We start from the raw sequence: 26,273 nt of genomic DNA on the forward strand, positions 1-26,273 counted from the left end.
AATTTAAAATAAAAATAAAACATGTAAATGCACACAAAAGCAAACCAGAAAAGCCTAGAAACCATACAAATTCCGAGGACATGTGTCTGCCCTTTGTCTAAAATGCACAGAGGAGGGGCACCTGGGGGGCTCAGTCAGTTAAGTGTCCACCTTCGGCTCAGGTCATGATCTCACAGTTTGTGGGTTCGAGCCCCGCGTTCAGCTCGGTGCAGACAGCTCAGAGCCTGGAGCCAGCTTCGGGTTCTGTGTCTCCCTCTCTGTCCCTCCCCTGCTCTCGCTCTGTCTCTCCCTCCCTCTCTGCCCCTCCCCCACTTGCACTCTCTCCCTTTCAAAAATAAGCAATAAGAAAATTAAATTAAATTAAATTTAAAAAATAAAACGCATGGGGGAGAGAAAAGCACGGGACTCTGGTATGGCTACTTCCATCCAGTTTGGGGCCTGCCCACCCTCCAGGCCCCGGTCCACACCCCTCTCTGGAGCCAACCGTGCACCTGCCTTGACTGCTGGCCAGGCACTCCCGGCTGGATGCCCCCACCCCTTCCCGCAGGACAGGCGGCTCGGCAAGGCCCATCTCCTGCGAAGGTGGCACACTTACTATATCCCCGATGTGTACACGGGCTGCATGGCCTGGTAGAGCTTCAGAAAGGGCCGGCATGCTGGAAGAGAGGCGGAATCATCTATAGACACAGGAGTGTGGCCAACAGCAAAAGAGAGACAAGGTGGCCACGGGCTGTGCCCGAGCTTCAGAAGCAGCGCTGGTATAAGGTCACCGGGGTCCCTGGGGAGAGGAGCCCCCCCTCACTGGCTTTCTCCGGCCGGTGACCAGGACGCCCGGGGCCCGGATCCCATGTGAGCCTCTCCGTGGGAGAAAGGGGGGCCTGTCAAGTGCAGGGTCTGGGACGGGCCAGCAAACCTCGAGACCCTGCTGGGAGCGGACACTCACCTCCGCCCGTGTCAAAGTTGGGAGTGCCGTGCAGGATGACAAAATGCAGGAACAGTGGCGAGGTGTTCATTTTCACCGTCCCCGACAGGAGCCCGCTGAGGAACTGAACGTACCTGCAAAGCAACGGCGGCTTAGGGCCCCTGCAGCAGGGGCCTAACCCCAAGCTGGACGTTTCCTGGGGTTCTGGGAGGGGCCCCAGCCCCCACTGCTCACAGTGAGGGGGGCCGCAGCATCCAGGTGTGACCCTGGGGAGCACAGCCTGGGCACGCAGCCCCGTCGGGATCCCTGGACACCCCACACTGCGGGCAGCCTCTCCGTCTGTCCCCCAGCCCAGAGCCACGCTGGGCCAGGCCACAGGGCTGTTACAGTTCCCCCACCCTGGGGGAGGAGAGGCTCTGTAAGCACCTCACACTTCTAACAGGGTCCCTCTGCCCTCACCTCCCACCCCACGCAAAGACCCTGGACGGGCCCCCTGCCCATCAGAGGGGTCAGAGCGCCCATCACCAAGCAGGCGTGGGTTCTCATATCATGAAGGTTTAGCGGGGGATGTACAATAAGCATGTCTGTGACCACAAATGCCATTAAGGAACAACGAATCCCATCCACCCCCACCCCTGCACATCACTCCACTCCTAAGACAAGCACATGTGGCAAATGTCACTCGTGTAAAGTATCTGGACAGAGTGGAGCCTGCATCCGTGTCCCTCCCCCCAACTGTGACAATCACAAGTCTGTGGCTCCTGCTTTTCGAAGGCAAGCCCCAGCTCAGCACGGGACCCTCGGCTCTGAGCGCCCAGCCCCAGCCCGAGACCCCAACCCAGGCAGGTCAGGACGGCAGCCAGAGATGGCCGGTCACCCCTTCCGGTCTCCAGGGCCGCAGGCGGCTGACTGGCAGCAGATCCCAAATGTGCAGCCAGGCCGGTGGCCCCACGTGTGCCCACTACCGTGTGCCTGCGTGCTGGCCGGTCCACGCACAGTGCTGGCCCCAGGGGCTCCTCACGGGTGCTGGGCGCACACATCACTCAGACCCCCTCTCTACGCTTTGATTTACTCCAGCGTGCACGCAGGGAGGGGTAAGAAAACCTTGTATGGTACAACACATGTCGAATCTCTATGAAGTTCTCTTTGGGGTGGCCTCGTCCCGCTGTCCCCCAAAGTGTCAGCACAAGCGCGAATGCCCCGGGATGACAACCACGTGCACTGCAAGCCTGCTCGGCAGCTGTGGCCAGGGTCGGGGCCGAGCCAGCGGAGTCTGCACATGGGGGACAGGTAGCCAGGCCATGTTCCACAGGTCTACGTCTGTACGCAGCCACCCAGAAGCCCCCGTCGGCACCGAAGACCAGAAAATCGGTCCACGGGTGGACAGGAGACACAAAAGAAAATGAAAGGGCTTCCTGATCAGTTCCTCCAGCAGACCGCGGGCAGGACTGGTCCCAGCCGTGGTGTTCACCGCGGCAAAGGCAGGAAGGAGCGCAAGGGCCCCAGCCGCCTGCCCGACTCTCGAAGCGCACAGCTTGCAAACCCCGTTCCAAACAGCTCCACCGTCTCCCACCACCTCCTCCTGCTTTCGAGGGAAGAAACTCCCTGGGAGGTCGTTTTCCCGCATCATCTCTGTGCAGAAGGTGCAGACATGGCGCGTGTACGGGCAGGAGACACACACACGTCACTCGTGTGCCAAAGCAGCTTGAGATCTGCCGATATTCGCCACGTTGCTTAACCAGCTGCCAGAGGGAATTTATGGCTGGGGTTCTCTTGAATCTCAAACATGTGATCTGCACTTGGGTAAGCCACAGGAGGGCATGGGGGGGGCCACCCTGGTTCCGAGCAGGGGACACCTGATGGCCGCAGCGGGTACGCTCCCCGAGGAGAGAGGATGGGCACCCGGTCCCTTTGCACCCATCCGCCTCCCGTACAAATGCTCTTTCAGACACACAGGCGTTGTGTCAAGACTACAGAAACGTCAGAGCCAAATGAAGCTATACTGGGGTGTGTCTGGCTCTCAGACACACCTACGAATCTTAAATTTCTGCAGGCCAGACATCGGGGCTCTGATCCCTTCACCAGACTGCAGGCCAGACATTGGGGCTCTGGCCCCTTCACCATGCAGGGTCGGACACAGGAAGGACCCCACCAGGGGCCACCTTGGGACCCCTCCTGCCCCGCGCCCCTGGGAAGGTCCGCTGGCCCCGTCGTCCCTCCCTGATGGAGTCTGGACACGTGTGCCGCTGTCTCGACCCCCTCCCAGGAAGAAGAGTGCAGAGGAGAAGGGGCACAGAAACCCTCATCGTTCACTCGTCACATGCACAGCGTTGATGACAAGCTAAGACTGCAGAAATGGTGTTTTATTTATCAGAGCAAAAAGAATGCCACATTCATCAGCAACCCCGGGGCTTCAGCAAGGGGCTCCTCAGCATCAGCCGGAAGCCGACCGCTCTGTGGCTTTTGAGGGTAAGGAACAGGGGCGCCCGGGGTGGCTCAGTCGGCTCAGCTCATGATCTCACAGTTCGTGAGTTCGAGCCCCGTGTCGGGCTCTGTACTGACAGTGTGGAGCCTGCTTGGGATTCTCTCTCTCTCTCTCTCTCTCTTTCTGCTCCTCCCCTGCTCACCCTCTCTCTGTCTCTCTGTCTCACTCTCTCAAAATAAATAAATAAATATAAAAAAAATAAGAGTAAGGAACAGAGTGGCAGAGAATGGACCCCCTGTCAAACAGGGTCCCGCCTTGGAGCTCATCACCGAGTATTAATTAAGCGAAAGCTTGGAGGTGGCTTGCTGTTGAGGCCCCAACAAACCCCCACAAACCCCCAGCAAACTAATTAAGTCACTCACCACGAGACCCACTTTGAAATGGTTTCTCAAACGCAGTCCTGACATAGGCCACGATGTCCCCCCTCGGGGTGGCCGGGACCACAGGGAGGGGGTCGTCGGAGCCTCTGTCACACAGATGTGTCCGTCCTGGGCTCTTCAGGCCTCAAAGTGCTTCCAGGCGTACTGTATGCACGCACTCAGTCACCTACCCACTTGAGAACATCTCCCAAGGCGGGAGCTGGGTAGAGAACATCCCTCTAGCCCGTGGGTGCAGGAAGATTCACCTGGGAATGCAGAATGGAGCCCACACGACCATTACGCAACGTCAACACTACAGCTTTCAGCGCACGCCGACAGGAAGTACACGTGGCAGGCGTGGGTTTGCGAAAGTGAGAGGGCTTTCCTCCATTTTCCACACTCTTGCACTGCTATTAAACAGCTACAGTAAAAGGGCGCCTGCATGGTTCAGCTGGCTAAGCGTCTGACTTTGGCTCAGGCCATGATCTCACGGTCCGCGAGTTCGAGCCCCGTGTCGGGCTCTGTGCTGACAGCTCGGAGCCTGGAACCTGCTTTGGAATCTGTGCCTCCCTCTCTCTTTGCCCCTCCCCTGCTCGTGCTCTGTTTCTGTCTCTCGAAAATGAATAAATGTTTAAAAAAAAATTTTTAAAAAGCTACAGTAAATCCTAAGAGCAAAAAGAAGAAAATAAGGCAAACATTCTTCCTTGGTGGGTGCTGAGCATTTTGAGTGGATAGAAATACAAACCATATGATGGTGTCAACAGATGCAGAAAAAACACTGGACAGAATACAACATTGGTTTATGATAAAAAGTCTCAACAAAGTGGGTATACAAGGAGCACGCCTCCACATAACAAAGGCCATGCATGACAAGCCTGCAGCAAACATCGTACCCAATGCTGAGAAGCTGACAGCTTTTTCTCCAAGATCAGGAACAAGACAGGGATGCCCACCCTTGCTACTTTTATTCAACATAGTGTTGAAGTCCTAGCCACAGCAATCAGACAAGAAAAAGAAATGAGAGGCATCCAAATCAGAAAGATTTAAAACTGTCATGGTTTGTGGGTGACATGATATTATACATAGAAAACCCTAATCCTCCCTTCAAAAATTGTTATGACTAATAAATGAATTTGGTAAAGTTGTTGGGGCGCCTGGGGGGCTCAGTCGGTTAAGCATCTGACTTCGGCTCAGGTCATGATCTCACGGTTTGTGAGTTCAAGCCCCACATTGGGCTCTGTGCTGGCAGATTGAGCCTGGAACCTGCTTCGGATTCTATGTCTCCCCCTCTCTCTGCCCCTCCCCTGCTCATGCTCTCTCTCTCTCTCTCTCTCTCTTTCTTGAAAACAAATAAACAGTAAAAAAATTTTTTTTTTAATTTTGTAAAATTGAAGCATACAAAATTAACATACATCAATAGGTTGCATTTCTAGACAGCTAAGAATGTACTACCAGAGAGAGAAATTAAGAAACAGCCCAGGGGTGACTGGGTGGCTCAGTTAAGCGTCCATCTGACTCTTGGTTTCAGCTCAGGGCATGATTTCGCGGTTTTGTGAGTTCAAGCCCCGCGTCAGGCTTTGTGCTAGCAGCACAGAGCCTGCTTGGGATTCTCTGTCTGCCTTTCTCTCTGCCCCTCTTCCACTCATGCTGTCTTCTCTGTGATAAATAAACTTAAAAAAAATTTTTTTTAATAAAAAAAAAGAAAGAAAGAACCCATTCACAACTGCCTCAAAACGAATGAAACAGCTAGAAATAAACTTAACCAAAGCAGTGGAAGACCAGTATGCTAAAAACCGTAAGACACTGATGGAAAAAACTAAAGACGACACAAACAGAAAAACGTTCCATGCTGATGGATTGGGAAGAACAATATCGTTAAAATGTCCATCCTACCAAAAGCAAGTGACAGATTCAATGCAAACCCTATCAAAATTCCAATGGCATTTTTCATCACAGAAATAGCAAAAAGCAAACAAACAAAAAAGCACCTTAAAGTTCACATGGAACCACGAAGGAGCCTAGACAGCCAAAGCAGTCTTGAGAAAAAATAACAAAGCCAGAGGTATAACACTTCCCGATTTCAAACTAAGTTACAAAACTGTAGTAAACAAGACAGTACGGCACTGGCATCAAAACAGGTCAATGGAACAGAAGAGAGAGCCCAGAAATAAGCCCACGCACGTCCGGTCAATTCGTTTATGACAAAGGAGCCAAGAATATACAATGGAAGAAAGCAGTCTCCTCAATCAACAGTGTTGAGAAAACGGGGCCACTGTCTTACCCCGTGCACAAACTAAACTCAAAATGGATTGAAGACTTGAACATAAGACCTGAAACCATAAAAATCCTAGAAGAAGACATCGGTCTTGGTGATGACGTTTTTAATTGGAACCAAAGCAAAAATAAACATGTGGGATCGCATCAAACTAAAACAACTTCCACACAGCGAAAGAGTCCATCATCAAAAGGACAAGGCGGCCCACAGAATGGGAGAAGATACTTACACAATGTGGTTAATAAGGGGTTGGTATCGAAAATATATGCAGAAGAGATACAGCTCCACAGCAAAAAAACAAAAACAAACAAAAAAACAATAATCCAATTGAAAATGGGCAGTAGACATGAACAGACAGTTCTCCAAAGAAGACATCCACATGGCCCACAGACACATGGAAAGATGCTCAAATCACTGATCATCAGGGAAATGCAAATCAAAACCACCATGAGATACCACGTGACACCTGTCAGAACAGCAAAAATAACAGCACCAGAAACTACAGGTGTTGGCAAGGATGCGGAGAAAAAGGAACGCCCTTGGGCTGTTGCTGGGAATGCAAACTGGTGCAGTCACTATGGAAAACCGTGTGGAGGTTCCTCAAAAAGTTAAAAATAGAACTACCATATGATCTGGTAACTCCACGTATAGGTATTTTGCCAATGAAAACAAAAACACCTACTTGAAAAGGTCATCTGGGGGCACCTGGATGGCTCAGTCAGTTGAGCATCCGACTTCAGCTCAGGTCATGATCTCAGGGTTCCGGAGTTCAAGCCCCACGTCGGGCTCTGTGCTGACAGCTCAGAGCCTGAAGCCTGTTTTGGATTGTGTGTCTCCCTCTCTCTCTGCCCCTCCCCTGCTCTCACTCTCTATGTCTCTCCCTCTCAAAAGTAAATAGGCATCAAAAAAATTAAAAAAATAAAAGAAAGAAAAGGTCATCTGCACCCGTGGTTACTGCAGCATTACTGATGGTAACTGACGGTAGCCAAGACGTGGAAACAGCCCAAGTGTCTATCAAAGGACAGACGAATAAAGGTGTGGCATAGATATACCACAGGATGTTAATCAGCTCTAAAAACAAGAAAGAAATCTTAACATCTGCAACAACTTGGATGGAAACTACTATGTAAAGTAAAATCTCCAACAGAGAAAAACAAATATCCTATGACTTCACTTATATGTTGAACCAGAAAACAAAACAAATGAACAAATAAAACAAGCTCCAAAGCTCACACACACAGAGAACACATTGGTGGTTGCCAGAGGCAGGGGTTACTGGATGGGTAAAAGGCGGGAGAAGAGGAGGGGGAGGAAGGAAGAAGGAGGGAGGAGGAAGGGGAAGAAAAAGAAGAGAGGAGGAGGAGGAAGAGGGAGGAGGAGGAGGAGGAGAAGGAGAAGCAAGAGGAGGGAGAGGGGAAGGAAAAAGGAAAGAGGAAGAAGAGGTAAAAGGAAGAGGTGGAGGAAGAAAAGGAAGGACATGGAGGAGGGAGGGGGAAGAGGAGGAGGAAGAGAGGAGGAGCAGGATAGGAGAGGGGAGAGGAGGACAGGGGGAGGGGCAGGGGAGAAATGGGAACCTCTCTTCCCTGGCGGGAGCAGAGCATCCAGGGGGCTCCCTCCTAGTTTAAGTCACACCCACACGGGAACGTCTGCTGCCACCCTGGAAAGGGCCCAACAGGGAAACGCCACGTCAGGGTTCAAAACAGAACGAGGGGCTCGGTGTACCTGTAATACTAACGAAATGCTGGGTTTCTTGCAAGCGACTCACACTCCCTTGTGGGGTGTGTGGCTCAGAGTGGGTTCAGACTCAGAGTCCCACACCACCCACACAGCCGGGTCTGAACACACACGGACCTGGACACGGGAAACACCCAGGAAAAAAGGAGGCAGTGCCTTTGGTGGTCCTTGAAATCCCTCTCCCAGATGGAACCGAAACACGCCTATGAGCCGCCCCAAGGATTCCCTCGGAGGCTGGGGAAGCAGGTGCAGGAGACAGAAAGCCATCCTGGCAACTGCCTCGGCCATCCTTGGCAAATCCCCTGCTGTCAGCCTTAAAATAGAAGCGCAGAGGCTGTGTGCCCGGCTCCGTGTCACTGTCAGCAAGACGTGGGGCCGGGAGGAGGCCGCCCAGGACCCCTCTCGCTGGACCCTGACCTGCTGCGCACACCCTGACCCCGTCCGCCTTCTTCAGCTGGGCGCGGAGGGCGGCATGCACTCCCCTGGGGACACATGGCGAGAGAGTCGGCTGTCCCAGGCCCCTTCCGACCCCGCACACCGAGCATCCCGGGGGCTCCAGAGAGAGGGTAGTGGGCGGGCCAGGGAGGCTAACATGATGGAAGACGCCCCGGGCTCAGGAGCTGAGCGTCTAGCACAGGGGTCGGGGCCAACCACAAACCTGCCACAGAGCCATGTTCGCTCATTTCCGAATGCCTGTGCCGCTCTCCCGTGAGGACAGCCGTGACAGAGACCACGTGGCCTGCACGGCCCAGAACCTCCACCCGCCAGCAGATTACAGACACAGTTCACCAACCCGACCCGGCAGATAGAAACCAGTTCTGGCATCAGAGCACAAATTCACCCCTGCACCAAGCGTGCGGGAAGGACGCCTGGGTCCCCCTCTCAGAGCCAGCCGGGGCCGGGGGCTCCCCTCCCACCCACACACAGTGGCTCATCTCTGCCACTGGGCACCCACCAGCCCTCCCCTCCTGTTCTTGCCTTGTCAGGGGAGGCGCCTCTTCTGTCCCCACCTTCTGAAATATGAAATCTCACCCACCTGTTCACTCAGGCGTGGGGACACGTACGTACCGTTTCTGGGACGGCTGCATTAAATCCGAAACTTTATCATCGTAGAACTTCTTCATCGCAAATCTATCCAGGGCCTGGTCGGCGCTGGGGAAGGAGAGAGATGGACAGAGACACAGCGTTGACCCCGTGGAATCACAGGTGGCGGGGTGACACGGGACAGGTGGTATGGCTGTCCTGAGTGACCGGCTCCCACGGGAGCCCCACCTCTGCCATGCCTGCACGCGTGCACCCCAGCCTAGCATTAGCATCTCCTCTTGGACCCCAATCCCGGGAGTATGTTCGGGCCACCGTGGAAGCCAGGACTGCGGGTCTGGAGCTCTGTCCCAAACAGCAGGTGGCTTCCATGGGCCCCGCATGAGTCTTCGGATCACCGGGGTTTGGGGCACAGTCAGAGCTCTACGGTCAGGAACACCCAGCAAGTCCCCGGAGAGCAGTGTGGGACCCGCAGGGGGGTTACGACTGTCAGCAGGCCGGGGGGGGGGGGGGGGTCAGAAGGCTGCGCCAACATGGTTCCGAGGTGGCCACCACAGGGAACGCTGCTCACCAACAATCCCACGCTGACCTCAGCTCTACAACGCCCACCAGCGCACACGGCAGGATCCAGGAGACCCCGTAAGGGGCATTTCACGGGCCTGCCTGATCTGACTCAGATGAATCGTGGAACGTGGGTACAAGAGGTCGCAGTAAAAAGCTTCCTTGGAAATGTGATCTACGGGTGAGCCCTCCCCTTAGCACGTGTACGTGCACCTCCAGAAAATCGGTATTTCACCGCCTGCGTTTGTCTTAAAGCTGGACTGATGGGGTGGTCCCGTACGGAAGATCCCCTCAAGCTCTGAATATTTACCATGTCGAGGACTTGTTTTCAAGCTGGAAAGTACGGTTACATATCCACCCGTTCGCTTGTAAGCACTCCTTTCCCCAGAGCTCTCGTGTCCCACTAAACGTGGGACACTGATAACGCATCTGGGCCTGTGCGTGTTCAGTATTAACGTCACTGTTAGCATCAGGAGTGTTCCCAGGGACGGTCTCTGTGATTGCTCGTCTTCAGGGAGCCGACACACGAGCATCCTCCCTACTGTTTGATTTCCAGTTTCGGATCTGATCTGGAGCACGGTTTCACGACAGAGCTCTTAAAAACGCGTGCTCCAGGGGTGCCTGGGTGGCTCAGTCAGTTAAGCGTCCCACTTCGGCTCAGGTCAGCCTGCTTTGGATTCTGCCTCTCTCTCCCTCTCAAACAAATAAACATTAAAAAATTTTTTTAAGAAAACAGAAAGGCAGGTGTCGCTCCATTTTAGCGAGAAGTACTTAACACCGTTACTCGTGCGGCTGCCAACAGCATTAACAGCGGCAAATACCCGAGTACTGGTACTGGACGTTACATGCCACGATGCACTGAACGGCCACAAAACCGCACGAGGCTCAGCCACCATTCCCCCCTTCGCAGGCAAGGACCCCAAGGCTTTGAGGTTCATGAAAATGGCCCGAGTCTGTGGCGGAGATGAGCCCCAACTATGGAGAAAAATGGAGGATTGAGGAGGGGTGTTGCGGGTGCTCTAGGGCTTGAAGCCGCTGGGCTCTGTGCCCCCTGACCTGCCAGGTGAGCCCCCGCCCATGGAGCCCGGGTTGCAGGCACAGCCACGTGGCTGCGGCAGAAACAGGGGGCGACGCTGTGCAGGCGGCACGTGGTCTGTGTTGCACGCTGTGGCTCGGCGGAGGGAGTCCAAGTGAGCAGGAGCCTCGGGGTCTGGCACACGCCCAGACGCTGACTATCAGTGAGGGGCGATCCGGTTTGCAGGGGGGGCTGGGACCCCCCCCCCCCCCCGCCAGCCCCAAGCTCCCTGGTCCACGTCCAGAGAAAACATTTGGGAAGTCAAATTTCACTCCTTGGCGCTGGCAAGGCCAGGATCTGTGGGCCGCTATGAACAGGGCGCGTGTCCTCATAACTGGGGCAGCTCCTGCTTCACAGGAGGGTACGTGTGGACGCAAACCCACAGGGAACGACACTCTGGGCTGGGTTGCGGCGTGAGTGGTTTGCACCAGGAGATTCCCGCCAGCCTCCTGCGCCCGACGTCCCGGCCAAGGGTCCCGTGGTGGCTCTTCCGGCCCCCGGGGACCAGAGGGGACCGGAGACAGCTCCCCGAGCCTTGGTTTCCCCATTGGTAAAGCGTGAGCGGTGACTGGTTCACCCCCTGGGTTACTCAGGAGGATTGAGGGAGAAAAGACCAACTTGCAAAGTACATTCCAGACGCCAAGGACACGCAAACCACCGTGGCCACTCGTCTTGACAAGGTACAAGGTATCCAGGGAGGCTACACGGCTCTCGCTCTTAAGACGGGTGACGTCCGTCCCTGCTGTTTTCGGCACAGAACGAGGGAGCGCTCACCAGCTGCCTCAAGGCGACGTCGGGGTCAATCAGACACCTGCACGTCCTTCTCAGCAGCACCAACCACTAGCGGGGCGCTTTCCCCGTCCCGAGGGCCGGCCGAGCCTCCCACCCCGTCCCGGAGCTTCCGACACCCAGGGCAGCGCGGACGCCCCTCGTACCTGGCCGACACGTTGGTGAAGTGCATGTACGACGATATCACCACGCCGATGCGTCCCTTTCCGCCCTGCAGGAGACAAAAGAGGGACTCAGTTTCTCTGGACTCACACCGCAGAGACGGAACGCTCGCAGATGACAAAGAGCCTGCTTTGGGGGGGGTAGCCACCGTCAGCCTCCACCGGTCCCCGATCTGGGGATGGCAGCATCCAGCAGGCAGGCAGCGTGCACACCGGGTGCCCACGGCAGGTGCCACCTGGGGCATGGGGCAGATCTGCACAGAGGTGGCCGGTTAGCTCGCCATCTCCCACGGGGGACCAGCAGCATGTGCGGGGGGAGACACGCAACGGGTGTAGACTGGCCTGCAAGTGAGCTGAAGCCCCGCCCCACAGGCCGAGGTTATGAGGGCTGCACACGCAGCCTGGAAAGCCCGGAGGGCAGATGCCAGCGTGCTGGCAGCACCTCACCCCTGCCACCACTTACCCAGCCCTGCCTGGTTACACACAGGGACCGTGGCCCAAGAATGCAGGGGCTCAGTCCGTGACCACAGACACACACAGCCCAGACGCGGCAGCCAGCCGGAACCACGGGCCAACGGGACCCACAGGACTGGGTGTGTGGCAACACCACCGCTGTGACAGGCCGCCTGCCGCCTTCTGGAACATACTGCAACAATCCAGCCCAGCGGTCAGCAAACCACACTCCACCAGCCCCTTCTGCCCACTACCTGTGGGCACACACTACCTGTGTCCACACAACCTGCGAGCCCAGGGCTATGTTTCTGAACAGTTGAAGAAGAAGCAAAACTATGACATCTGTGACACGTGACAGTCACCTAAAGGTCAGCTGTCACTGTTTGACCCCAGCCATGCCCGTCTGCTTAGGTGCACGAGGGGTATTTCCACCGTCAACAGCAGGTGTGAGCAGTTACGGTCACCCCGCACCCGCAAAAGCCCAAAATATTCAGTCTGGGTTTTTCATGAAAAGTCAGCCAACTCGGACGTAGAGGCGCATGAAGCCAAAATGGCAGGGGCACCAGCACGCAGGCCCCCACGTCGGTCCTCAAGAAGAAATGGCCAAGCAGATCCGGTCACAACTCTGAGGACCCACACCACGTGGGAATGTCACCCAGGAGCGGGCAGCTCTCTGCCCATGCAAGTCAGGTGCACAGACACACGCCATTTACTGGCACAAACCCACTGCTAGCAAACAGCCCCTCGGCCCGGTGGGGCACTCATGGGACATTCACGGCCACCGCGCTTGGTCACTCATGGTCTCTGTGGTGCTCGCACGAGACTCCGAAAGGTTCAACTCCACCAGCTGTCTGTCCTCCACAGTTGTCAGAATCACTGACTGCACAAGTTGCTGAAGGTGAGTCCTTTGTACAGACTCAAAACCAGATGCTGTGGGCATGGAAACTTCTAGAAGAACCGTCTGCTCAGTCAGCAGCTAGCAGGTGGTGGGTGGGCAGTGAAGGAGACTAGGGGCAAAACCGCACAACCCCTACCCTTCACAGCAGACGGGAGAGCGGGGCCGTTGCAGGGCTGACCTGTGTCTGCCCCCCACCCCCCAGGCCAAGCGCCCCAGCTCTGCCTGCATTCCCAGCACGTGCAGAAGGAAACACACACTCTGCTGAGCTCGCAGGTTTTGGCCAAGTCCCCGATGTCACCCCTGCTACGATCAAGGTGAACTTCTGTTAACGCCGACATCTAAAGTTCACACTCAGAGGGGGCTTCTCTCTCACAGCACGTTTTCTAGAACGCCTCGGGAATGGCTTCCACGCCCCCAGAACGGTGCAAGGTTTTCCAGAACTCTCAAGGTCTAGTGTGCCAGGATCTTCCGGGGGCCCGGCCTGGGGGCCTATGAGCCACAGGGGCATCACCATCGCTCCACCAAAGTCACCAGGCCACGGCTAACGAAGACCCGTTTGTTTTAACTAACAAGAATTGGTTAAAAATTTAAAAAGCCTATCTTCTTTTGAAGTTTGAAGCAAGACGCAAATTTGGAGAGAAGGTCCTTCCATCTAATGCAATCCTGAAAAGCTCCACTTAGCTTAGTTTTGTAAGAAAACTAGTGGGGGGCCTGGCTGGCTGTTTGATGGAGAAGGAAAATCAAGTTAGAAATGAGAAAAAGCAAGAAAAGCAGAGAAAGAAACGTCGTCCCTGTTCGTGTGCACCTGAAAGGCTTTCCTCCAAGCTGGGAGCCACCGCACTCCATGAGGGGGGCCAGGAGGTGTCCTACTGCCCCCAGAACAGGGGGTCTTTGTACCCTGGGGGGAGACTGTGCAGAAAGCCCCACACAGCCCGAGGGGGAGGTTCTCTGAAACTAAACTCAATAACGCAATGGATTTTCGTGCAGCTTTGGAACATGAAAAGATCTGAAAAGGAGACATCCCAAGAAGGAAATGTCAACGCTTTCAAGATGCTCTGACAGTCACAGAACACGGTGTATAAGGGACAAAATGGGGAGCAGACCCTTTCCCTCTGGGACCAATGCCCACCCACCGCACCGTCCTTTCCCAAAGCACCTCCCACATGGAGGGTATGGGCCACGGGCTTCCCCGCTCGGGAAATCCGCTCTCCGTCTGGCTGCACTCCATGCCAGCCGGATCCAAGAAGCCAGGGAATGCAGGGAGGCCGTGCGAAACCAGAGAAGAGAAAAGATCCCAGGTGGTCGGAGGCCAGGCGCGGCCCGGACAGTGCCCCCACGGCCAGCACCCGCCAGCCTGCAAGGGGGTGGCCACGTACGGTCCCCATCCAGCTGCCGGCCGGGGGACGACCACGTTTGCAACAGCATCCTGCCTGCAGCGTGGGGGTGGGTACATCACAGCAGGAGTCAGACGGCACCCCCAGCCCACTGCTGTCCATCCTAACAGCACCCTTTTCCTTCTCAAAGGGCTTTCTTGGGGCGCCTGGGGCCTCAGTCAGGTAAGTGTCTGACTTCAGCTCAGGTCATGACCTCGCGGTTCGTGGGTTCGAGCCCCGCGTTGGACTCTGTGCTGACAGCTTGGAGCCTGGAGCCTGCTTCAGATTCTTCAGGTCTCCCTCTCTCTCTCTGCCCCTCCCCTGTTCATGCTCTGTCTGTCTGTCTCTCTCTCTCTCTCTCTCTCAAAAATAAACAATAAAAAAATTTTTTAAAGGGCTTTCTTTCTTTTAAAATGGTGGGAAGATAAAATGGTTCGCTATCATTCCTGCCCTTCATTCGTTTCAAAATGTTCAGCTACGTGTTCAGCAACCCAAGTCCCACAAACTCTGGAGCCAAACTCTGGGAGGGGGAAATGATGGCTCTTCATTTTTAAGGACAAGTGCGCGAACGTGACCACAGAGGCTGATGGACAGCGCCATGGGTGTGACGGGCGGTCTGTGGGCCCCCCGCCCCGCCACCGGCCTCCCCCACCCTGCCCTCCACCCCAGGTGCGAGGTGGCACTCACCCTGCAGTGGATGACAACCACGTGCTGGGGGTCACTGTTCAGCCAGGACTCCTGCGCCTTGCAGACGGTGCACACCTGGTCCAGGGGTGGCGCATGTAGCTCGGGCCAGCCCACGTCCAGAATCTGCAACGAGACATGGGCCCCGGGGGTCCTCTTGGGGGCTCTGGTGGCACCAGGCACCCCACCACGGCCCTTCTATCTATATTTCATCTAACAGTAAGGAACACTGGGCCGTGTTCCTCTTCTAAAACCTGCTGGGAAGGCCCTGGGGTGGCCCAGTCGGTTGAGCATCTGACTCTTGATTTCGGCTCAGATCATGATCCTAGGGTTGTGAGTTCAAGCCCCACGTCAGGCTCTGTGCTGACAGTGTGGAGCCTGCTTGGGATTGATTCTCTGCCCCCCCTGCCCCCCCCACCTCGCGCACACACTCGTGCACGCCCTCTCTAAAATAAAAAATAATCATGATAAAACTTATTTTAAAAAATTAAAATAAATAAAACCTGCTGGAAATTGTGGCCAGGCTCCTTCACTGGAAAGAAAAACGTGAAGGATTATGTTGCCCCCGTGAGACAACTACTCTGCTTTTTGCAGCTGGGATGGCAATTCTAGAAAGGACTTTCAGAGCCGCTAATGGGGCAGGGCTCGTGGGGAGAGCCAAGGCCCGGTCAGATCTGAAACTGGAGTTCTTGGCCGGAGCTACTGCCAAAAATCCCTCCGGGCAGACGAAAATCGCAGCTTGGGGAAATTCAGGGAGCCGTTCCCCACGCAGCGTGCAGACAACATCTCAGAGAGAGGCCCGCTGGGTGCACTTGGGAGAAACACGGTCCTCAAAGGACAGAAGCGGGCCCACGAAGGAGGAAGCGCCTTGAGCCCGGCTTCAATCTGGAGCCGGAACAGAGAAGGTCCTCATCGCCTGACACCAACACCAGCACCCGCCCCTGCCCCACGACGCAAAACACTTTCTATTTTCCTTTTCCTTTCTTGAAGGGGAAGGGAAGGCCGAGCTCCCTTCCCTAGGAGTAACAGAAGTAACATGAAACGATGGAAAATTTCAGAGAAATGCCGGCAAGCTGAAAAATATCACATACCCCCTTCCGCCACTCGGGGGAACAGCTGTAGCATTTAGGTGACACCCTGAGGTTTTTGTCCACATAGCGGAGACGCTACTGTCTTATCCCAGTGGCTGCAGAATGTTCCCACGCATGGATCATGTATGCTGTTTACGCCATCACTTACACATGTGAGCAATTTCAAAAATTTCCCCTAAATCTTGACAACTAAGAATAACGGAGGGAGAACGAAACAGGTGACAGGCGGGAGATCCTGGCAGAGGAGACGCCACATGCGTGTGCACACACGCTTGTGCACACATGTGTGTAAACCCAGGAGAGGCTGAACGCAGTCTGAGGATCACGCCAACGTCGACTTCTGGCATCGACATTTTATTACTTATCATTAGTTCCACCCGGGGGAAGACAGGGGCCGGGACAAGTGGGCTCTCTCTGTATATTTCTGCAAGTTCCGGCAAATGTGTACTTCCTTCAGACTAAAGCAGCTGATTTATTTAAAAAAAAAATTTTTTTTTAATGTTTTTATTTATTTTTGAGACAGAGAGAGACAGAGTATGAGCAGGGGAGGGGCAGAGAGAGAGGGAGACACAGAATCCGAAGCAGGCTCCAGGCTCTAGGCTGTCAGTGCAGAGCCTGACACAGGGCTTGAACCCACGGACTGTGAGATCATGACCTGAGCCGAAGTCAGACACTTAACCGACTGAGCCAAGCAGGCGCCCCTAAAGCAGCTGATTTAAAAATAACCCCCAGATAAGGGCAGTTCCTGATTCCCCTAATGACGTCACATCCCACAAAGGCTTGCCGGGAACAGCTTCCGCACCAGCAGATACGCATCGTGCACGTTTGATAAAACAAAACTCAGAATATAAAGGGTGAAGGTCCGTACCTTTGGGTTAAGCTTCGTGAGGTCGTACCTCTTTTCAGAAAGGTTTAACACCTGTAAAGGGGAAGGAACAAGCCGTCAGACAACTCAGCGTCCTCGGAGGTCAAAGAGGAAACCGCTGGTTTTCACGTTCACCCGCCGCCTGCCTTCGAGGTACCGAGGATGATAAAAGGTGGAATCGTACGTAGGAACGGAGGACAGCTGAGCGCAGGGGCCTGTCCAGCTGGTGCGGTTCGCCACCCGCTTTCCTCAGAACCAAGAGCCCTCCTGCCTGATAAGACCCGTCACCCTGGGCAGCCTCGCTCAACGGCCTGCGGGTTCAGTTAGTTATACTGGCTGCACGTCCATCAGAGGATGCAGGTGTAGACGGGGAAGAGATGAGCCCACCCAGGATTCTTAACTCAGATCTGTACCAGACACGCACACGGGTCTTTCTTCAGACATTTCCAAAGGGTCCTAAGGGTCCTTGTCCCAAAACAAGGCAGGGACCGCTGCCCTCACTGTTGGCGGGGGCCAGGGGTAGGCTCTGGCCCTACAGCTGCGTGTCCGGGGCCCAGGGCCCTCCCGGGTCTCAGAGGACACCTGCAGGGGACCAGCCGTGCGCTGACCCCTGGGCCAGGCATCAGGACGGGGCAGACAGTTCCTGCAGGGCCTTGGGGAGAAAGGAAGCCCCTGGGACAAGAGTGTGATGGGACAAGAGTGTGACGCTCTCGGCTAGGACAGGCTTTCCCCTGCCCGCAGCCAGGTCATCACGCCAAGGACTGGCGTCCGAGGGACCCAGGAGCCAGGACGGCACGGCTCCAGCCCGACCCTGACCACTCAGCTCCGGGCCGGCACAGCCTGTGGGAAGCGACGAGGGGTCACCTCCGCTCGCCCTGCCTCGTTTGCAGGCAGCAGGCGGCCGATTAGTCATCTGAGACCGATAAGGGCACAATAACGGCCTTGTCGTTTAGAGCGAAGATTAGCTGCTTGGATGGAGATAAGAACAGCGTCGGGGCAGGTGCAGCGGAGGCGTGAGGGGTTGTAATTTAACCCAAGATCACACGGGGCCGCTCCCCTGGGGCTGCCACGGCGCGAACACACAGGACAAGCCAGGGGATGCGGGAGACGCTGGCCACGCTTACCCCCAAGCGGGGACTCTCCCCCTCCACAACATCACACGCGTTCCCGGCTGTTGGCAGCAGGGAGAGGCTTAGCCGTGATGCAGGGACGCCAACCCCACAGGGGCTGGCGGCCCCCTCCTGATGCTGAGCGCCCAGCGCACCAGGACGGCTGCCCACCACTCGCTCAGGGGCAGCGGCCATGGGCAGGGGACAGCTGCACTTCCCCGGGGACACTCGTGACCTCATGCCACAGCAGGTGGCACGTGGAACAAAAGCCCCAGTGGGAGGGAGCCCCGGGGCATCTCCATGAAGCCAGGCACAGAGTGAGGGACCACGGCCACCCCACAGACTCAGTGGCCACCCCAAGACTCTCAGTGGTTTCTTCACATTTCAGGAAACTCAGTGTCTTCCCAGTCACAGTGCCCAGTGTTCCCCCACACCGTCCCTGCACTCAGTGTCCCCTCTCCTACTCTCCCCGCGCTCAGTGCCCCCCCCACACCATCCCTGTGCTCAGTGTCCCCCCCACATCGTCCCCAGGCTCGGTGTCCCCCCCACCCTCCCCAGGCTCAGTGTCCCCCCCCCCACCATCCCCAGGCTCAGTGTCCCCCCCCACCATCCCCGCATTCGGTGTCCCCCCCACTCACCAGGTAGTTGTCCCCGTGTTTGGACCTCAGCATGCGCGTCACCTCCTGCAGGTTGTGCAGGTAGGACTCCTCGGAGCAGCTGGCGGGGAAGGACACGGCGATGATGCGCTCAGTGATGTAGGTGAGGTCCAGCTCGCGGCCGTCCTCCATGGCGGGGCTCAGCACCGCGGGCCTAGGAGAGGGGGCCGGTCAGGACGCGGAGGTGCCCACACTGGCTGCTCGCAGGGGAGCCCCGGCGGCAGCCCCCCGGGGGGCTGTGTGTCTATTCCGAGTGTGTTTGCATCACAGGAGCCCCTGCCCTGCGGCAGAGGGAGACCCCCAGGGGACGGACTCTGGAGGGAGGAGCCTGGTCCTCACTCCTGGGGGTCAGGACGGCGGGAGCAGAGGCCCCGTGGCGGGTCCTCAGGTCTTCCTGCCCCACCTGGAGACAGGTGTGGGGGCCGTGGAGGGGACGCGCTGGGAAGGAGTATGGGCGGCCACCCTACAGGTGCCTCCCCTCGGCCACAGGGGCGGCCGGCTCTACCAACAGGGCTACTGTGTGCAGGCTCCTGGGGAGTTGGGGGTGGGAGGGCAGGGGTGCGGAGGCAGGACCACCGACCACAACGGGGCCTACAGAGGGGAGGGCTGCTGAGGCTGGGACGGCACCGTGGGGATCATGTCCCGAGAGCCCTCCCTCCTCATCCTCATGGCAGGGCAGGCCCCCAGAGCTGACGGTGGCCGGGGATGAGGTGTTGGGTCAGCCCCAGCGCGTTAAGACCCACAGAAAACCCACAAAGGGACACAGGACGGTCACAGGAAGGTGGTTTTGGTCCACAGCCATCGCTACCAGGAGCTTCGAGCCTTTGTGGCTGCCACCTGTTTATCGACTGCCCCTTTTATAGGTGTTTCTCTCCTAATTTTGGAAAATTCAAAAACCTACAAAAGTTTAACCAACCGCTACGGACCCACCGTCTCACTTCGACATTAACACACGTTTCCGCCCACACCCCCTCGTCCACCACTCTGGCCGCCGTGAAGAAATCCCAGACATTGTTACCACCTCATTTATAAACATTTTAGTATTTCCTTCTGGAAGACAGACACTTCTTAGGAATACCTACGGTGCTGTTATTATACCCACTGGAAGGAACATCATCAGATCCAGCATCATAAACTTAGTCATTTAAGTTGATTTATTCAAATCAGGATGCAAAACATCACCAAGATGTTTTTTCTCTGCCTTATGCACATATGGCCGCAAAAGAGTTTTGATGACTTTTAAAAATTAAATCAGGTTTTGGGGCATGTGGGTGGCTCAGTCATTTGAGCATCTGAGTCTTGATTTCATCTCAGGTCATGATCCCAGGGTCGCTGGGTCAAACCCCATGTCAGGCTCAGCACTGAGGATGGAGCCCGCTTAAGATTCTCTCTCTCTCCCTGGGGCGCCTAGGTGGCTCAGTCGCTTGAGCGTCTGACTTCGGCTCAGGTCACGATCTCACGGTTCATGAGTTCAAGCCCTGCATCGGGCTCTGTGCTGATGGCTCAGAGCCTGGAGCCTGCTTCAGATTCTATGTCTCCCTCTCTCTCTGCCCCTCCATCGCTCACACTCTGACTCTCTCTCTCTCTCAAAATAAATAAATAATAAATAAATAAATAAATAAATAAATAAATAAACATTAAAAGATTCTCTCTCTCTCCCTCTGCCTCTCTCCCCAACCCCCAAATAAAATAAAATAAAACAAACCAAAACAAAATAAATCAGCTTTTTAAACACTGATATAAAAAGTAATAACGTGTCTTATCCACCAACCACAGCTCCTGAGAGACTGCCCCACATGGAGCACTGGCCGTGGCCATCCCAGCAGGCCCTGCCCTCAGGCAGACAGAGCTTGGTGCACCTGCTGGGCTCAACTCTGGAACGCCCCCCAAGTTCACCTGCACAAAGAAGCCAGGGCTGTGCATGGAAACAATCACATTCCCACAATCTGGGCTTCAATGCTGGGAAGGTGCATCCAGGGGGGAAAAAAAAAAGAGCTTTCTACACCTTGGAACACGACCACAGACACGCATCACCTGGAAACATGACCACAGACTCGAGGAAGACCACACTCAGGCTTCCTGTCGTATCTGGCCTGAGGCAGGGACACCAGGTTCTGGACGCTTACCTGGACGGCCCGGCACGGCAGACAGCAGCAGATGGTGCAGAGCCCCCTGGAGCCTGCAAACGACAAAGCACAGGTCAGTCCCACGCAGTCCACAGCCACCAACCCACAGAGAAGGAAGGATGGCCACCGTTCTGTGATTTAGTCATTAAGTGGGAAGTCAAACACGGTGACTGCTGGCGCCTCTTACGGCCAGGGAGGGTCTCCAGCATGTCAGGGCCCTATGATTGCAGAGCCCCAGCCACATGGTCCACGAACCCCCAGCAGGACAAACCCACCCACGGCACCTGTAAATGCCTGTCCCCTGTATACAGGAGGTGTTCGACCAACGCTCACTAGATCACTACCATTATCATCAGACTGACTCGAACAAAACAAAGCCTGATAATTCTCTATTGCTTCTACTATTTGCTTTTTAAGGTTTGTTCGTTTATTTTGAAAGACAGAGACAGAGACAGAGAGAGAGAGAGACAGAGAAAGGGAGAGGGAGAGAGAGAGAGAGAGAGAGAGGGAGAGGGAGAGGGGGAGAGAGAGAGAGAGGGAGAGGGAGAGGGAGAGGGAGAGGGAGAGAGAGAGAGAGAGAGAGAGAGAGAATCCCAAGCAGGCTCCACACCATCAGCACAGAGCCTGACATGGGGCTCGATTTCATGAACCTTGAGATCATGACCTGAACCGAAATCAAGAGTTGGACACTTAACCCACTGAGTCACCCAGGCGCCCCAACATCTACCATTTTTTTAAAAAGCCCATCCTGCAGGGAAAAAGCCTCAGGTGTGATGACTTTACAATTTGCAAGATCCTTCCATGTGTGCGTGTGTTAACGTGATCCACAAAGGCCGCGTAGACACAATCTCAGGAGACACGCCCAGCAACTTTGTGAGTAGGAATTACCTCCCACATTTCAAAAGTGGGGAAACCGAGGCTCAAAGAGGTGTGCAAGGCATTGCCAAAGATGGCAGAGGCGGGAGAGCCCGTAAGCCCAGCACGGTGTTCCCGAGTGCCCTTCCTGGGACTCGCCGGCCCCTTCCCAGAGCCTGCCGCGTGTCCTGGCCCCGCTCTGCGGATGGAGTGCGCAGTGATGCTGGGAGCGTGTGGCGCAGGAAGCACAGAGTGCCCAGGGAGGCTGCCCGCTGGCTGTCCCTGGCGGACGGGTGCCTCTCGTACGGGTCCCGCCTTACAGACGAGTCCGGGACTGAGCCGGCTCCCTCGGTGCCTGGGACTCTGAGCAGCGTGGACAGCGGCTCCCAGGAGGTCAGGGGGCTGGGCCCACTCTCCCCAAAGCAGCCCTGAGGCCCAGCACTTCCCAGACGGGTCCCAGCCAGCCCCCAGCCCAGGGAATCCCCACCTGCATCCCCTGGCACGGATGGATGGCAGATAGATCCAGGGCAGACACACGACAGGTGCATATACACAATGCGTAGACACATACGTGAAAGGCGGGTCGCTAAACACACACGTGCACACACACACAAAGCGATAGGAAGGCTGGGCCGCCTGCCCCTACCCCTAGCCCCACCTGCAGCCGCCCCACGGTGCCAGTTTAGACTGAAGTAATTAATGTGCACGGACTGAAAACCAGACAAGATCCACGCGTGTAAGTTTGTAGAGAAAGCACACGTTCCTTGAGGGCAAGGCCCTTCACGCTTTCCAGCCCACACATCACCTAACTGGATGACGGGCCAGAACCACCGCTCACCGCCTGCACCCCCTCCCCCCAGCCCGGTGGTGAGGCCTCCTCCCCCACCCCTCAGGTGCACGGGGAGGTGGGCAGAGCCGCAGATCAGCGTGGAGGGGCAGGGGTCCCTGCAGTGAGGGGATCACCTCAAAAGAATGTGTCCCAGGAAGAGCACAGCTGGTGACTGACCATGAAGTAGCTCTATTCTGCATCTTGGGGACAGTGAGGAGACGGGCGTGGCCCGAACAGGTGCATGGAGGGGAAGAGTGGCAGGAGGGGTCCCTAGGACAGATACAAGGCCAGCTTGGGACCCTGTTTCTGGCCCTCTCCCTGAGGGGACGGGGTCCGGGTCCTCTGACCACGTGGCCCCCTGTTCCACCAGCAGCATCCTGTGACAGGCCACAGTGGACTGCGGTCAGAAAGCTCACCACACCTGGTGGGCCACCTGGCTCCCGGTGGGAACCCCCATAGGCAGCCTGGGAAACAGCATCCAGAAAGACCGTGTTGTGTCTAGAATCGCACAGTGAAGATGTGATAGCAACTTCTGACACTAAACCCAGGGCTCTTTCGATCCCCTGGCCCTGGTGGCCCAACGGCCAGGCCAGCATCAAGGAGGTCGGGAGAGTGAGCACAGCCCCCACCGCAGAGGACAGAGCGGCTGGGACCGAGCCACCTCTGGAAGCCAGCCTCTGAGACTCCACGCGCACCGGACTCCCTCCCTCAGAGGCTACGTTTGGAGCCAAGCGGATGACGTGTGGGTGATGGGACCCCGGGTACACAGAGATGGTAGCCCCTTGGGTGCCCACTCTGCTGTGTAGCGGCTAGGAGACTCTACAGAAGGGGCAAGACTTCCCAAAACACGTCACTGGCCAGAAGGGTACCCTCAGGTATGCAGTCTCTGTGCGTCTGTGCTGGAGAGCAAAGAACCAATCTGCTCGTGGGGTTCAAAAGCCGAGCCCCCCTTCAAACACCACAACGCATTTCACGGCTGAGGAATGACCCAGAAACCAGCTTCCTGGAAATCTACCAAAGAGGAAGGTCCCTTGTGCACCAGAACCCTGCATCCTAACCCCATACAGGAAGTGGGAGAAAACCTCTCTGCGGGAAGACCCCAGGCCCCCGGGGCTGCGCTTTGCTCGCAGTGCTTGGCAAGAAGACGTTGCCCACCCACCTTCCCGGGAAGTCTTCTGAGGACACCGCCAGCCACTCTTATCGTTACCGACCAGAGCGACAGAGATAACACAGGCGATTCCGGAGCTGGCTCCTGGTCCCCACCTGCCTCTGCCCAGCCCCGCCTCCTTCACCCCTGTCTATTTGGCACCCGCTTATCACAGCCCGCAACTTCTAAAGGCGCGAAGAAACCCGGTGGGAGACGGAGGGGAGGGGCACTGGTGGAATCCGTGGCAAAGGTTACACCTGCAACAGGGGAAGCGCAAGCCCACGCTGCCCCAAAGGCACTGTTTCCGGTGAGGGCCAGGCAGCGCACGTGCTGGGCCCCTAAGCGGTCCTGGGACCCCGACCAAGTCACTGGCCTCCCTGGCCAGCAGTCGCTTTGGGTCCAGCACTTGGAAGGCAGAGAGAACGCAGCCCCGGAGCCCAGGACCCTGGCCAGCAGCCAGGCGGGTGCTCCAGCAGGTAACCACTCGATCGCTGCATCTGCCCAGAGGGGCTCTCTTGCCCAACACACTTTTGCAATAATCGATCCTCATTTCTTTTGCTACTGGTGTTACTTCTATGTTTGAAACGCGCTCAGAAGTAGCAACTCTGTAGCTGTGGGATATAAACCCACAGACCCATCTTGCAGGAGGGGACACCAATCCCCCGTGATATCTGCACGCAGACACAACTGTCTTTTTTAAGAGAGGCAGACAGAGCCCGTGCTCGCTCCGAGTGGGTCACCCCAGGGCCAAAGGCAGGGCTGCATGGCTTTTCTTGGGAGAAACTGGTCCAGGCCTTGTCAGGAGACACGGTTCCCCATGAGACCGCCTTTGTGCTGTCACTCTGCACCCTGCAAACCTGGAAAGGTCCTTCACCTGCTCCAGCCTCAGCCACCCTCCTCATCTTTCTAGAAGAGGGGTTCCAGTCCCCACCTCACCTGGGGGCTAGGGCCCACACAGGACTTGCAGGAAACACCTGCTGTCCATATAGGGATCCTGCAGCTCCGGCCCTACAGGACCCAACCCCACGCTCCAGTGTCCCCTCCTACAGGACCCCCCCCCCCGACGGCCCCTCCTACAAGACCCCGCCCCCCCGCGCCCCCTCCTATAGGACCCCGCCCCCAGTGACTCCTCCTACATGACCCTGCCCGCCCACCCGCGCTGTCCCACTGGACCCGCCCCCCAGCACCCAGTCTTATAGGGAGCCATTCCCATGACCAGTGGGTAGCACTAGAAAACTGGCCCAAATTTGGGTGACAATGGCCCAAATATGTCTGTGAGACAAAGGCTTTGCCACTAGTAACCTGGCCCCTTTCTAAGCAGATGGCCCGTGGAGGGAAAGCTGGGGTTCCAAGCAGGACCCCGAGCCCCGTCAGCTGTGGGGCCTGATCACTGGTCTCGTCTGGGATCTGATCAGCAGGCTGGCAGGGACCTTCCCCCCTCCCTGGGTACCGCAGGGTCTGCAGCTGTGGGACACCCCAAAGTCAGCATGGGCAGCGTCAGAACCAGACCAGGCCAACCCCCAAGACTCTGCCCGTTCACACACCCTGCAGCACCCCAAATGTGAACCCTCAGCGCAGAGCCTGGTACTACAAGCACACGTTGTCTCCTACTTTTTCAGACGAAAAGTACAGTCCACACGTGGCACAAGACAGACACCTCGAAGACCTGACTGTTAGATGCACAAAGTCCCATAGGACCCACAGGACCCTGCTCTCCCACCTCAAGTGACTGGCGTCCAGGCCAGAAGACAGGACACTCTGGGTCTGAACCGACAGGTTGGATTTCCAACAATCACGTCCCAGCAGCAGAGGACTTGCTCATGGCTTCGAGGAGGGACGCTGGACAAACCTAATGCAGGGGTGAGTCTATACCAAGGACTCCTGGCCACAGAGCACGGAGCACCCCCCCCCCCCCCCGCCAAGGGCTTCCAGAAGGACCCAGCTTGGGGGCAGGGAGGGCAGTGAGGACACCTAACACCCAGCCGGAAAACAGAGGGAGGACGCAGACAGCGTGCCCCCGACACACGTCACCTGGCAGGTAAGCAGCAGGCCACGGCTGGACGACGTTGCCCCTTCCCGGTGGCTGTGACCAGCCACGTGGGGACGGCCAGCAGGCACCTGGCCAGGGTAGCCACCCAGGCTGTCCCAGAACCGCAGGACCTCCTGCAGATGAGGGCCCTCATCTGTAAAATGGGCTCCTACATTCAGCAACCTCTCTGCAGGGGTGCTGTGGCGCCACAGCAGGCCTGGCACGATGCACCCTTAGCATCTCGATTTCTGCGTGTTGTCTGGGAAACCAGGAAGACGGAGAAGACCTGCCTAATGAGACTCACGAGGTGGATGGTGCCCCCATGTCAGCAAGGAGGGCCTGTCCCCAACGCGGTGGGCTGGCGGGGACACCCCAGGTGGACGGGAGCCTGAGGAGAACTCACAGCCCATCTGTAGGGCTAATGCTGGTGCCGTGTCCCCACATCCCACTGCTGTGAGCCAAGGGCAGGCACCTCCCTCTCTCCACCCCTGCCCCATGGCCCTTCTCTTCCAGTTTTCCCAGCACACTCCACCCTTCCTGCCTCAGGACCTTTGCATATGCCCTGCAGGTCTGGAATGCTCTTCACCCACTTAGGCAAGCCTCACCTGGTTAGCTCCTTTTAATCCTAGACCTCTCAGCTCAGATATCACCTCCCCAGCAAAGCGGCCCCAATCCCTGGCCCTGTTTGTATGTGCCATGATGGCACAGCCCTCAACTGCACAGAAATAACTCGCCACATGAATTCTCGCCCATGCT

At 56.5% G+C, this 26,273-nt stretch overlaps 1 protein-coding gene across 1 annotated transcript in view; it reads right to left on the reverse strand.

The window, feature by feature from the left end:
* TNS3 (tensin 3) overlaps positions 1–26,273 on the reverse strand; it is a 216,531-nt gene that overhangs the window by 101,132 nt on the left and 89,126 nt on the right. The window contains exons 5-12 of the mRNA XM_032592493.1: positions 20,658–20,710; positions 18,514–18,685; positions 16,770–16,820; positions 14,814–14,936; positions 11,388–11,452; positions 8,844–8,927; positions 944–1,056; positions 596–656 (exon numbers count right to left, since the gene is read on the reverse strand). Coding sequence (XP_032448384.1) covers positions 596–656; positions 944–1,056; positions 8,844–8,927; positions 11,388–11,452; positions 14,814–14,936; positions 16,770–16,820; positions 18,514–18,685; positions 20,658–20,710 — 722 coding nt within the window. The remainder of the gene's footprint in view (positions 1–595; positions 657–943; positions 1,057–8,843; positions 8,928–11,387; positions 11,453–14,813; positions 14,937–16,769; positions 16,821–18,513; positions 18,686–20,657; positions 20,711–26,273) is intronic.

This window comes from Lynx canadensis, chromosome A2, assembly GCF_007474595.2.
Source record: "Lynx canadensis isolate LIC74 chromosome A2, mLynCan4.pri.v2, whole genome shotgun sequence".
NCBI classification, from domain to species: domain Eukaryota; kingdom Metazoa; phylum Chordata; class Mammalia; order Carnivora; family Felidae; genus Lynx; species Lynx canadensis.